The sequence below is a fragment of the Belonocnema kinseyi genome, chromosome 1 (assembly GCF_010883055.1).
Source record: "Belonocnema kinseyi isolate 2016_QV_RU_SX_M_011 chromosome 1, B_treatae_v1, whole genome shotgun sequence".
Lineage (NCBI taxonomy): Eukaryota > Metazoa > Arthropoda > Insecta > Hymenoptera > Cynipidae > Belonocnema > Belonocnema kinseyi.
The window spans coordinates 170,024,468-170,037,033 of NC_046657.1; the positions used below are offsets into that span (position 1 = coordinate 170,024,468).

The 12,566-nt window shown below is 23.9% G+C and overlaps 1 protein-coding gene across 1 annotated transcript in view; it reads right to left on the reverse strand.

Annotated features, from left to right (window-relative positions):
* Window positions 1-12,566, reverse strand: part of LOC117167580 (vacuolar fusion protein CCZ1 homolog) — a 32,984-nt gene that overhangs the window by 3,251 nt on the left and 17,167 nt on the right. Inside the window, exons 6-8 of the mRNA XM_033352627.1 lie at window positions 9,944-10,087; window positions 6,649-7,050; window positions 398-525 (exon numbers count right to left, since the gene is read on the reverse strand). Of these exons, the coding sequence (XP_033208518.1) occupies window positions 398-525; window positions 6,649-7,050; window positions 9,944-10,087 (674 nt within the window). The remainder of the gene's footprint in view (window positions 1-397; window positions 526-6,648; window positions 7,051-9,943; window positions 10,088-12,566) is intronic.

Below are 12,566 nucleotides of genomic sequence, written 5' to 3' on the forward strand. Positions count from 1 at the left end.
AGCTCCAAGGAGATTATGTTGAAAAATAAAAAAAAATTTACCCAAAAAAAATTGTTTTTATACTTCATTCTAAGGACTTATTGAACTACCCTCGTATTAAAGGGCTCAATTGAAAATATTCTAAATTGAAGAATTTTCAAAATCAAACTACATATTTTAAAAAAAACGTAAAAAATTACATTATTTTAAAATGTAAAAAATTGTTAATATTGAAGAATTTTCAATTGGATTTAGAATTTAAAAAATCTTGAGTTTTGATCTTCAAAATTAGCAAAATTTAAGAATTTTCATGCACATGCCTTTAAAATACAAGAGTTTTCAATTGTAAATCGATAAAATTGATAAAATAAATAAAATACATCAAATAAATAAAATAAATGGAATAAATAAATTTTACCATCAATTTCGATAATGCTCGCGTTCTTTTGTTGAATAACAACGTAGAATTCCCTCAAGTTGGAAACCTTTCCTACAATCCAGTAATCACTCATTGTTTTGATAACGACCTCGCCCGCTTCGTTAATTCTGAAATGAACAATAAAAATATGATTAAATTTGCATTTCTACAGTCATCTACATTTATTTACAGGGTGGCAATTCGGTGGAAGATTTTAAATTCCCAGTCATTTTCGGGTTTTTCCGATCAACTAAAATTGATAATAATATTTTCCGCAAAACGCAAACATTTATTTTGATTTGTGACATTCATTTTAAATATCCTTTATCACAACAGAGCAAAACATTACAAAATAAATGTATTTTTAAACAATGGCTTACATTTTTCACTAAAAACCATCAATTTTTTCCTAAAAATGGAGACAAAATTTCAACAACAAAAAAACGAATTTTCAACAAAATAGATCAATTTTCAACCAGAAAGATGAATTTTCCACTAAAAAAATTAATCTGAACTGGAATAATGCTTGAATTGTCAACCGAAAAGATGAATTTTTAAACAAGATGATCAATTTTAAAATAAACAAATTAACTTTTTTGAAAAAAGTACAATTAAAAAAAAATAGTTGAATTTTTAGTTGAAGCAGATAAATTTTCAACTAAATAGTTGAATTTTGAACTAAAAAAATATTTTTTGACTGAATATAGAATAGTACATTTTTTTGTAAGCAATAAATCTTCAACCGAAATAGTTGAATTAAAAAAAATTTAATTTTTAATAAAAAAGATAGATTGTCAACCAAAACTCAAATAATTAAATTTTAAGTTCAAACACTTACTTAAAAAAAAAAAACTAATTTTCAAAAAAATAGTTACATTTTCAAAAAAAATGATGAATTTTCGAAAAAATGGTAAATATTTAACTGGAAATGTTCAATTTTAAAGCAGAAAAAATTAATTTTTATTTAGAATGAATCTTTAACAAGATTGATTGAATTTTTAATTTAAAAAATATTAATTTTAAACTAAGAAGATAAACTCCTACCAAAAAAGACAAATTTCCAACTAAAAAAGATAATTTTTTAACCAAAAATAAAATAATTAAATTTTTAGTCAAAAAATGTTCAACCAAAGATATGAATTTTTAACTAAAATTATGGAATATCCAACTGAAATGGTCGTTACATTTTTTGCTAAAAGAAAAAATTTATTTTTTCAACCAGAAAACATCCAAAGAAAAGATAAGTTTTGAACCAAACAGCTCATTTTTCAACCTAAGGAATTAGTTTTTAATTAAAACGATGAACCTTCAAACAAATCAAATTAATTTTAAATAAAAGAATTTAATTTTAACCAAATAAATTTATTTCCAACCTAAAAGATGATTTCTCAAATAAAATGATAAATATGTAACTGGAATACTTGAGTTTTTATCCAAAGAAAAAGAGCTTTTAAAGAAGATTAACTTACAAAGAAAAAGATAGTTTCCTACAAAAAATAAAATTGATTTTTAAACATAATACGTGAATTTTCAACGAAATATTTGAATAGAAAAATGGAATAGTTAAGTGTTCAATTAAAGGCATTCAAATTTTAAGCAAACTGATGAATTTTCATCTAAAATTATGAATCTACAACTGGAATTGTTCAAATTTACGCGAAAAAATGAATTTTCAAACAAAAAGATTAATTTTCTACAAAAAGACGAATTTTCCGCAAATTACACAAAATTTAAATAAATAGTTATTTGATTATATAAAAAATATTATTTTTTTAACAAAAATACAGGAATTAATCTTAAGATAAAACAATCAATTTAAAAAAATGAATTCTTAACAAAATAATTCAAGTTGAAACCCAAAAGATGAATTTTATACGAAAAAAGATACAGTTTAAATAAAACATATAAATTTTTAACAAAAAAATATAAATTTACAAACCAAAAATAGAATAGTTCAATTTGCAGTTAGAAAATTACATTTTAAATAACAAAAAACGAGTTTTCAGCCACATTAATTAATTTTTTCAATCAAAGAGAAAGGAGTTTTTAGCTTAACTAAAAAATATTTAATTTTAAACAAAACATATGAATTTTCATTTACAAAGATAAATGTTCTACCAAAAATAAAATACTGAAATTTTCAGTTAAAAAAATAATTTTTCAACCAAAAGAGAAACGAATTTTCAACAAAATAGTTAAATTTTCAACCAAAGAAATTAATTTTTAATTTTTAAAAACGAGGTTTCAACTAATGAGAGTACTCTTCTAACAAAAGACGGATTTTCAACAAAAAAATGAATTTTCACCTAAAACTGATACATTTTAAACTAAAAATAGAATAATTAAATTTTCAGTAAAAAACTTAATTTTGAATAAAGTCAATGTAAATTTTCAACCAAATAGTATCAATTTTAACCAAGAAGACCAATTTTCGCTAAAAAATGGAACAGATACAGTTTCAGTTTAAAAAATGTATTCTGAATAAGAAAAAACTCATTTTAAAGCAATAAGATGAATTTTCTAACAAAATAAACTAATTTTTAACCAAATATTTTATTTTTTGAAGGAATTTTTAACCAAAAAGAGGAATTAGTCACCAAAAAGCTTAAATATTCTTACAAAAAGTCGAATTTTCAATCAAATACAGGAATTTCAAACTAAATATTTGAACTTTCAATTCAAGAAGATAAATTTTGAACCAAACATTTATGAGTTAAAATTTCAGTTAAAAGGATTGATTTTTAACTAAAAAAAAAATGCCACCCAAATAAATGAATTTTTAAAAAACTATTTCCACTTCCAACTAAGTAGTTGAATTCTCAACCAAACAGGATCAATTCCCAATGAAAAACTTGATATTTGATATTTTAACCAAATTTAATTTTATACAAAAAATAGTTGAATTCAACCAAAAAATAAATAAAAATTAATTGTCAGCAAAAATAATTAATTTTCGACTAAAAATATAGATTCTCAAGCAAAAATGGAATAGTTAAAACTTCAGTTAAAAAAATTGTTTTCCACTGAAAAGAAACGAATTTTTAGCCAATGAAAAATATGAATTTTCAACCAAAAATATTAATTTTTTAACAAATAGTGGATCGTTCAATCCAAAAGATGAATTTCTATTTTAAAAAAACGAATTTTCAACTAAATATTTTTTTTTCAACCAAATAAATGAATTCTTAAGGAAAAAAATAATAAATCATTTTTCTACAAAACAACATTTTTGAACGAAAAAGATAACATTTCTAATAAAAAAAGTGTATTTTCGACAAAAAATGGAATAGTTGAAGTGAATTTTCAACTGAAATAATAAATCTTCAACTAAAAAGATCAATTTTCTACTAAAATTATAATACTTAAATTTTCAGTTAGTAAAATAAATTTTCAACCGAAAAAGAAAAGAATTTTCAAACAAAGACTTCAATTTTTAACCACAGAAATTAATTGTTAATTTAAAAAATGAAGTTTCAACTAATGAAAAAAAACACGAATTTCAACAAATAGTTGAATTTTCACCTAAAACAGATAAATTTTCTACTAAAAATATAATAATTAAATTTTCAGTCAAAAACTTAACCAGGAAGATTAAATTTCTATGAAAAAAGATAGATTTTCGACAAAAATGGAACAGTTACATTTTCAGTTAAAAAATTCATTTTAATGATGAAAAACCTAATTTTGAAACCAACAAATAAATTTTCAACTAATAAGATGAATTTTCTTCCAAAAATAGACGAATTTTTAACAAAGTACAGGAATTTTTGCAACGAAATATTTGAATTAAAAAAAAAATTCAACAAAAAAGATAAATTAGTCACCAAGAAGCTTAAATATTCTCCCAAAAATTCGAATTTTCAAGAAAATACAGGAATTTCAAACCAAATATTTTAATTTTTGACTTGAGAAGATAAATTTTGAACCAAACATCTACGCGTTAAATTTCCAGTTAAAATAATTAATTTTCAAATAGAAAACACAATTAAAAAAAAATTAAATTTTGCACGAAAAAAAGTTTTGTATAATAAAGTCAAAAATCATAAACAAAATAAATGAATTTTTAACAAAGTAGTTCCTGTTCCAGCTAAGTATTTGAATTTTCAACCAAAAAGAATAAATTCTCAACGAAAAACGTGATATTTGATATTTCAATCAAAAAGTATTTTAATTTTATACTGAAATAGTTGAATTCAACCAAAAAAGTTATATATTTGTTTAAATAATGACTGCCTTAAATTCTCTTAAATGCTTATAAATTTTCTGTTCGAGCTTAAATGCTGAGCATATTTTCAAAAGCATTTTCTCAACATAAATTCTTCGAAATTTTAAGAACTCTACACTGATATGACTCGCAACTGTATATGAAGTAGAAATCACTTTTATAAATTGGTAAAAATAATTATTGTCTTTCCCGGTTAATAAAATTCCCAGCCAATAAAATTATCGTTCATTCTCGGTCAATAAAATTCCAGGTTTATTTTCCCGGTCAATCAAATTTCGGGTGTTTTCGCAGTTGATGAAATTCCCGGTCTTTTCCTGTCAATAAAATTCCCTGTTTTCCTTGGTCAATAAAATTACCGTTCATTCTCGGACAATAAAATTCTCAGTTTATTTTCCCGGTCAATAAAATTATCGTTTATTTCCGGGCAATAAAATTTGCTTTTAATAAAATTCCTGGTAAATAAAATTCCCGGTTTATTTTTCAGGTCAATAAATTTTCAGTTTTTCCCCAGTCAATAAAATTCCTGTTCATTCCCGGTCAATAAAATTCCCAATTTAATTTTCCGGTCAATAAAATTCCCTGTTATTCCCCTGTTAATAAAATTTCCGGTTTACTCCCCTGTCAATAAAATTTCCGGTCAATAAAATTATCGTTTATTTCCGATCAATAAAATTTGCTTTCAATAAAATTCCTGGTAAATAAAATTCTCGGTTTATTTTTAGGTCAATAAATTTCCGGTTTTTTTCCCCAGTCAATAAAATTCCTGTTCATTCCCGGTCAATAAAATTCCCAAATTATTTTTCCGGTCAGTAAAATTATCGTTTATTTCCGGGCAATAAAATTTGCTTTCAATAAAATTCCCGGTTTATTTTTTAGGTCAATAAATTTTCAGTTTTTTCCCCAGTCAATAAAATTCCTGTTCATTCCCGGTCAATAAAATTTCCATTTTATTTTTCCGGTCAATAAAATTACTTTTCATTCACGGTCAATAAAATTCCTGCTAAATCAAATTCCCGGTTTATTTTTTCGGTCAATAAATTCCCGGTTTTTCCCCAGTCAATAAAATTTGCTTTTAATCAAATTTTCTTTTAATCAAATTTGCTTTCAATCAAATTCCCGGTTTATTTTTTAGGTCAATAAATTTCCAGTTTTTTCCCCAGTCAATAAAATTCCTGTTCATTCCCGGTCAATAAAATTCCCAGTTTATTTTTCTGGTCAATAAAGTTCCTGATAAATAAAATTTCCGGTTTATTTTCCAGGTCATTTCCCGCTCCATAAAATTTCAGGTTTTTTTCGTGGTGAATGAAATTCTCGATTTTCCTGTTAATAAAACTCTCAGTTTTCCTCAGTCAATAAAATTACCGTTCATTCCCGGTAAATAAAATTCCCGGTTTTTTCCCCAGTCAATAAAATTCCTGGGCAATAAAATTAACGCTCATTTCCGGTCAATAAAATTTATGTTCAATATAATTCCTGGTGAATAAAATTCCCGGTCTATAAAATTCTCGGTTTTGCCCGAGTCAATAAAATTCCGAGCCAATCAAATTATCGCTCATTCCGGTGAATAAAATTCCTGGTCAATAAAGTGATACCTCATTTCCGGCCAATAACATTTACGTTCAATAAAATTCCAGGTTTATTTTCCCGGTCATTTACCACTGAATAACATTTCCGGCTTTTTCGTGATCAGTGAAATTCCCGATCTTTTCCAGTCAATAAAATTATCGTTTATTTCTGGTCAATAAAATTTCAGATCTTTCCCATTGAATACAATTCCCGATCTTTCCCTGTCAATAAAATTCCCTGTATTCCTTGGTCAATTAAATTATCGTTCATTCCCGGCCAATAAAATTCCCGATTTATTTTCCCTGTCAATAAAATTCCCAGTCATTTCACGGTTAATAAAATTCCCGGTTTATTTTCCCTATCAAGAAAATTCCCAATTTCTCCCAGTCAATGAAATTCCCGGTCATTTCGCGGACAAGTCGCCAGACTGATTGAAATTAATGAAAATATTTCAAATTACCTGTTCGTATCATTGTTTATGTCAGTGATGATTCTCAATACTTCCGGAGTCGTGAGAGCATTTGAGCTGTGTCTGTTGTCAAAATGAATCGTGCTTTTATAAGCTAAATTGAGTTTATTGAAATACAGGTACTTGTGAACTGACTCCGTATTATTTGCAACGTGTTTCGTGCACTGATCAGCCACTGCGCCCACCAAGGTTGTTAATTGCGGACCTAGAAAAGTGTCCAAGCTTTTGTAAAACTCCGGAAGTGGACTAGTTTTGCTATCTACGAATAAACAAACTGTAGCACTCAGTGCACGATAAACTATTAAATAGAGAGAGGTGGGTTTCGTCGAGTAGTTGATGAATACTTTCGGTAATTTTTTCATGTCGTTGGCACTCGACGGACCCGTAACAAATCTGAAAATTTACAAATTTTTTGGATTAGTAACAGGAACGATTCCTCTTTCATTCTTTCCACTCATCGATTTACAACAGAACAAGAAATTTCACAAGGGTTTAAAAGATCCAAAAGATTTTTAATATTTTAAAAGATTTTTAAATATTTCAGATTTCACAAAGAGTTCAATTATTTCACGAGATTTTAAATATTCCAAATTATTTCAAAAGATTTGAATTACTTGACAAAGATTTCAAAGAGTTTCACAAATATTAGAATGATTTGACCAAGATTCCAAAGATTTTATAAAATTTCAATAATATTTTTGAAAATTAACAAAGGTTTCAAAAGATTTCGAAAAGGTTTTAAACTATTTTTCAAGATTTTTCAATGATTTCACGAAGGTTTCAAAAAATTTGAATGATCTCACAAAAGTTTTAAAGATTTTACAAAGTTGCAAAATATTTTACTAAAATTTCAAAAGATTAAAATTTGACAAACATTTAAAAGAATTTCACAAAAAATTTCAGAAGGTTTCACAAAAGTTTCACAAATATTTCACAAAGATTTCAAAGTTCTTAAAAAGATTCCAAAGATTTCAGAAAATTGCGAAAAAAGTCGAAAACATTTCAAAACATGTCAGAATATGTCGCAAGTATTTAAAAAATTTTACAAAGATTTCAAAAATTTTTACCAATATTCCAAAAAATTTCAGAAAATTCAGGAAAGTTTTCAAAAATTTCACATTTTTTTTTAAATTTCGAAGATTTCAATGAATTAAAATATTTCACAATGCTTTTAATGATTTTACAAAGGTTGTAAAATATTTCAATTATTTTACAAAAGTCCCAAAGATTTCACAAAGATTTAAAGATATCACAAAGTTTTCAAAAAATTTACAGTTTTCAAAAGATTTTGAAAAGATTTTAAAAAATCACAGAAGATTTCGCAAGGATTTAGAGATTCTACAAAGCTTTTAATGATTTGACAAAGGTTCCAAAAGGTTTCAAGGATTTCACAAAGCTTCTCCAGATTTCAGAAGATTTCACAAATTTTCAGAATATTTTGTAAAGATTTTAAATATTTAAAAGATTTCACAAAGCTTTCAATGATTTAACAAACATTATTAAAATTTTACAAAAACTCTTAAGATTTCAATAAATTTGTAAAAATTTTAAAAAATTGTTGGAAGATTTTAATTATTTAAAATATTTCAATGATTTTATAAAAAATTTACAGAGTTTTCATAGACTTTACAAAGATTTCAGAAGACTTCGAAAAAAATTTTAAGATTTCAAAAAAATGTTGAAGATTCAACATATTTAACAAAGCTTTCAATGATTTCACACAGATTATAAAATATTTAAATGATTTCACAAAAGATTCAAATATTTCACCGAATATTTTCACATTTTGTACAGCTTTGAATGATTTCACAAACATTTCGAAAGATTTGAATAATTTTACCAAGTTTTTAAAATATTTCAGTAATTCCAAAAAGCTTACAAACATTTTAAAAAGATTTTCGAAGATTTAGAAAGTATTTCAAAAGACAGCAGAATATTTTACAAATAATTTAAAGATTTAGAATATTTCACAAAGATTTCAATGATTTCATAAAGAGTTCAAAAGATTTTCATGATTTCACCAAAGATTTGCAAAAGATTTCAAAGATTTAAAAAAATTTCAGAAGATTTCGCAAAGATTTTAAAGAGTCAAAAGATTTTACAAAGATTTTAGAATATTTTGAAAATATTTTAAATATTTAAAAATGATTTTAACGATTTCAAAACCTTCAGAAGATCTTGAACCATTTTTTTTTTTTTAAGATTTCAACATTTTAAAAATATTTTACAAAAGTTTCAAAGATTTCAGACGATTTCGAAAGATTAAAGAAGATTTCGTAAGGATTTTAAAGAATCAAAAGATGTAACAAAGGCTTTAAAAGATATCAATGATTTCACAAAAGTTTCAAAGATTTCACATGTTTGCCATAGATTTGAAATATTTAACAAAGATTTAAAAAATTTCACAAAGCATTACAATTTTTTTTTTTAAAGATTTCAGAAGATTTCGAAAATATTTTAAAGATTTTAAATTTTTTTTCATAAGATTTCGCAGAAGTTTCAAATGATTTCGAATATTTTACAAAGATTCCAAAAAATTTAAGAAGATTTGACAAAAGATTTTAAAGATTAAAAGGATTTCACAAAGTTTTAAAAGTTATCATACAGATTTCAAAAGACTTAAATGATTTTACAAAAGTTTAAAAGATTTTAAATATTTAAAATATTTCACAAAACTTTGAAAATTTTCATACAGATTTCAAAACACTTGGATGATTTCAATTTTTTTAAAGATTTCACCAAGATATTAAAGCTTTGACAGATTCCAAAAGATTTTAAACACATTTTTAAGATTTCAGAAGAGTTACAAATTTTTTTAATTTTACAAACATTACAAAAGATTTCAAAAATATTTTAAAAATTTCAAAAAATGTCAGTGGATGTCACAAAGATCTGTAAGATTTAAAAGATTTCACAAAGTTTCAAAAGTTTTCATACAGATTTCAAAAGGCCTGTGATTTCACAACGATTTTTAAGATTTTACAAATATTCAAAAATATTTCAAAAAATTGCAGAAGGTTTCAAAAATTTAATTTCAAAAGAGTTATATGATTTTACAGAAGTTTTAAAGATTTGACAGATTTAAAAAATATTTAAAATATTTCACAAAAATTTTAGAAGATTTAAAAAATTAAAAAATGTTTTTAAAAAATTGTAAAAGATTTCGAAAAGATTTAAAAGATTTCAAAAAAATGTTAAAGATTTAAAATATTTCAGTGATTCTAATTGTTTCAAATATTTTCAAATTTGCGCAAAAATTGCAAATATTTTATTAAAATAAACTTACTTTCCATAATGAGAGGCTGTAAAAGGAGATGACGAATTTCTTGGTATCGAGCCTCCTTTCAATTCTTTTTCAAGGTGAGCAGGGAGAAGTGTGCATACTAAATAATTATAAACAACCTGCATATCGTCAGGCTCCAAACCACTCCTAACACAAAATTCTATTATTTAATTTACAGCGAAGATTTTTTATTATTATTGTTTTCTTTTTTTAATATCTCACAGGGCTCAGACTCGCGCCACTATTTACATTTTTTAGCGATTCCGCCATTTTTCTATTTTAAAACATTTTAATGTACTCAATCTTTATTCCCTAAGCTTCTGATTGTGCAACATTTAAAACTTTTTTCAACTTTTTGAGGAAAAATCTTCAAAAGTTGTACCATTTTAATTTGTAAATTTTATTGATTATAATTTCAAAAAACACCTTAATTATCGACGTATTTTTAATTGAATATAAATTTTAAAAAATTATATTATAATAAAAGAGTTTTAAAACCAGCAATTTCATTTAATCACAATTAGAAATTGGAAGCTTTCAACATTTTTTAAAATATCTTAGAATTGAACAATTTAAAAAAAAAAAGTTTTAAATCTAACAATGTTTGAGTTTTATTGCTGTCAAGAATAAAAAAATGTTAAATAAAAGCATTTATCTTTTATTAATATTGAAAATTTCAAAGTTGTTTTGAAAATATTTCGAATGAAACACTCTTACCAATTAATAAGAATTACAATAGAGTTTCAAAAAACCTGGAAAACACTTGAGAATTTAAAATCAAAACATCAAAAATAGCACTTTTTTCAAAATTTTTAAAGCGTTTTCTTTAATTTTTTTTTAAATATACAAATATTCATTTTTTGCATCTCGGCAATTTTTTCAAAGTTTTTTTCTTTTTAAATACAGATATAAATAAACGAAAAGTGATATAAATTTAACAAAAAAATTAATGTGCTTTAAAGTTATAAAAATATTTCTCTTTGAAAATGAGAATTAAATAAAGAATACTTTTTCAATTTTCAGGTATTCAATACATATGTTTAATTTAAAAAGCTTTGACAAATTAATGAATTAAATAATATTAAAAACCTAATTAATCATTTTTTGGATTTGTCCCTAAATTCCATGAATATACTTAAGATTCAGTGCATATTTACGTAAAATTAATGTGTGTAATATATTTAATTAAATTTATACTGCTTCAAGTTCTAAGTTTTCAAGTAAAAAGATTGCATTTGCCACAATATAGATGAATTTTTAACCAAATAGTTTATATTTCAACCCGAAAGATTAATTTTCTACAAAAAATACGACTTTTGAACCAAATATATAAATTCTCAACCAAATAGTTCAATTTTCAATTTAAAAAGATCAATTTGAAAAGAAATAGTTGGTTTTTGAACTAAAAAAGATTAATTTTAAATCAAAAATAGAATAGTTAAATTTTCATTTGAATAAATAATTAATTTTCAAGCAAACTAATGTGTTTTGAACTGAAATGATGAATCTTTAATTAGAGTAGTTGAGTTTTCAACCAAAAAGAAGAATTTTCAAGTAAAAAATATAAATTATCAACCAGAAACTGAATATTTAATGTTCCATTTCAAAAAATTTATTTTGAACCAAAGAGATGAATTTTCAGCTAAAATAACGGAAAATTAATTTTGCATTTTTGCATTTTCAATTGCGAAAAAATAATTACATTTCTAATCAAAGTGAGAAATTTTCAACTAAACTTAAGAATTTTCAAGTTGAATAGTTGAATTTTAAACCAAAAAGATAGGTTTTCAACTAAAATTATAAATAATTACTAGAGTAATTGAATTTTCTACCGAAAAGATTAGTTTTCGACTGAGAAGATTAATTTCTTCAAAAAAGGCGAATTTCAACTAAAAAATATCATTCAACCAAAAAATGAAGAGTTAAATCATCAGTTAAAAAAATTTATTTTTCAATCTAAAAGATGAATATTTAACTAAAATGATGACTCTTTACTGTAATAACTTAATTTTTAACCAAAAAGATTAATTTTCAAATAAGAAGATTGATTTCTATTACAACTAAAAAATGTAATTTTCAACCAAAAAATGAATAGTTAAATCATTAGTTAAAAAAATTTATTTTTCAGCCAAAAAGATAAATGTTAAACTAAAATGATGAATCTTCAACTGGAATAGTTGAATTTCAAACGAAAAAGATCAATTTTCAACTAAAATGGTGAATCTTTACTAGAATAATTGAATTTTCAAAGGGAAAAAATTTTCAATTAAGAAGATTAATTTCTATCAAAACGACGAATTTTCAACTAAAAAGGGTAATTTTTCAACCAAAAAATGAATAATTAAATCATTATTCAAAAAAATTAATTTTTAGGCAAGAAGATGAATTTTGAACTAAAATTATGAATCTTCAACTAGAATCAAACCAAAAAGATAAATTTTCGATTAAAAAGGGTAATTTTTCAACCAAAAAATGAATAATTAACTCATTATTTTTAAAAATCATTTTTAGCTAAAAAGATACACATTTTGGACTAAAATAATGAATTTTTAACTGGAATAGTTGAATTTTCAACCAAAAAGATGAATTTTTAACCAAAAATAGTATAGTTAAATTTTTAGTTTAA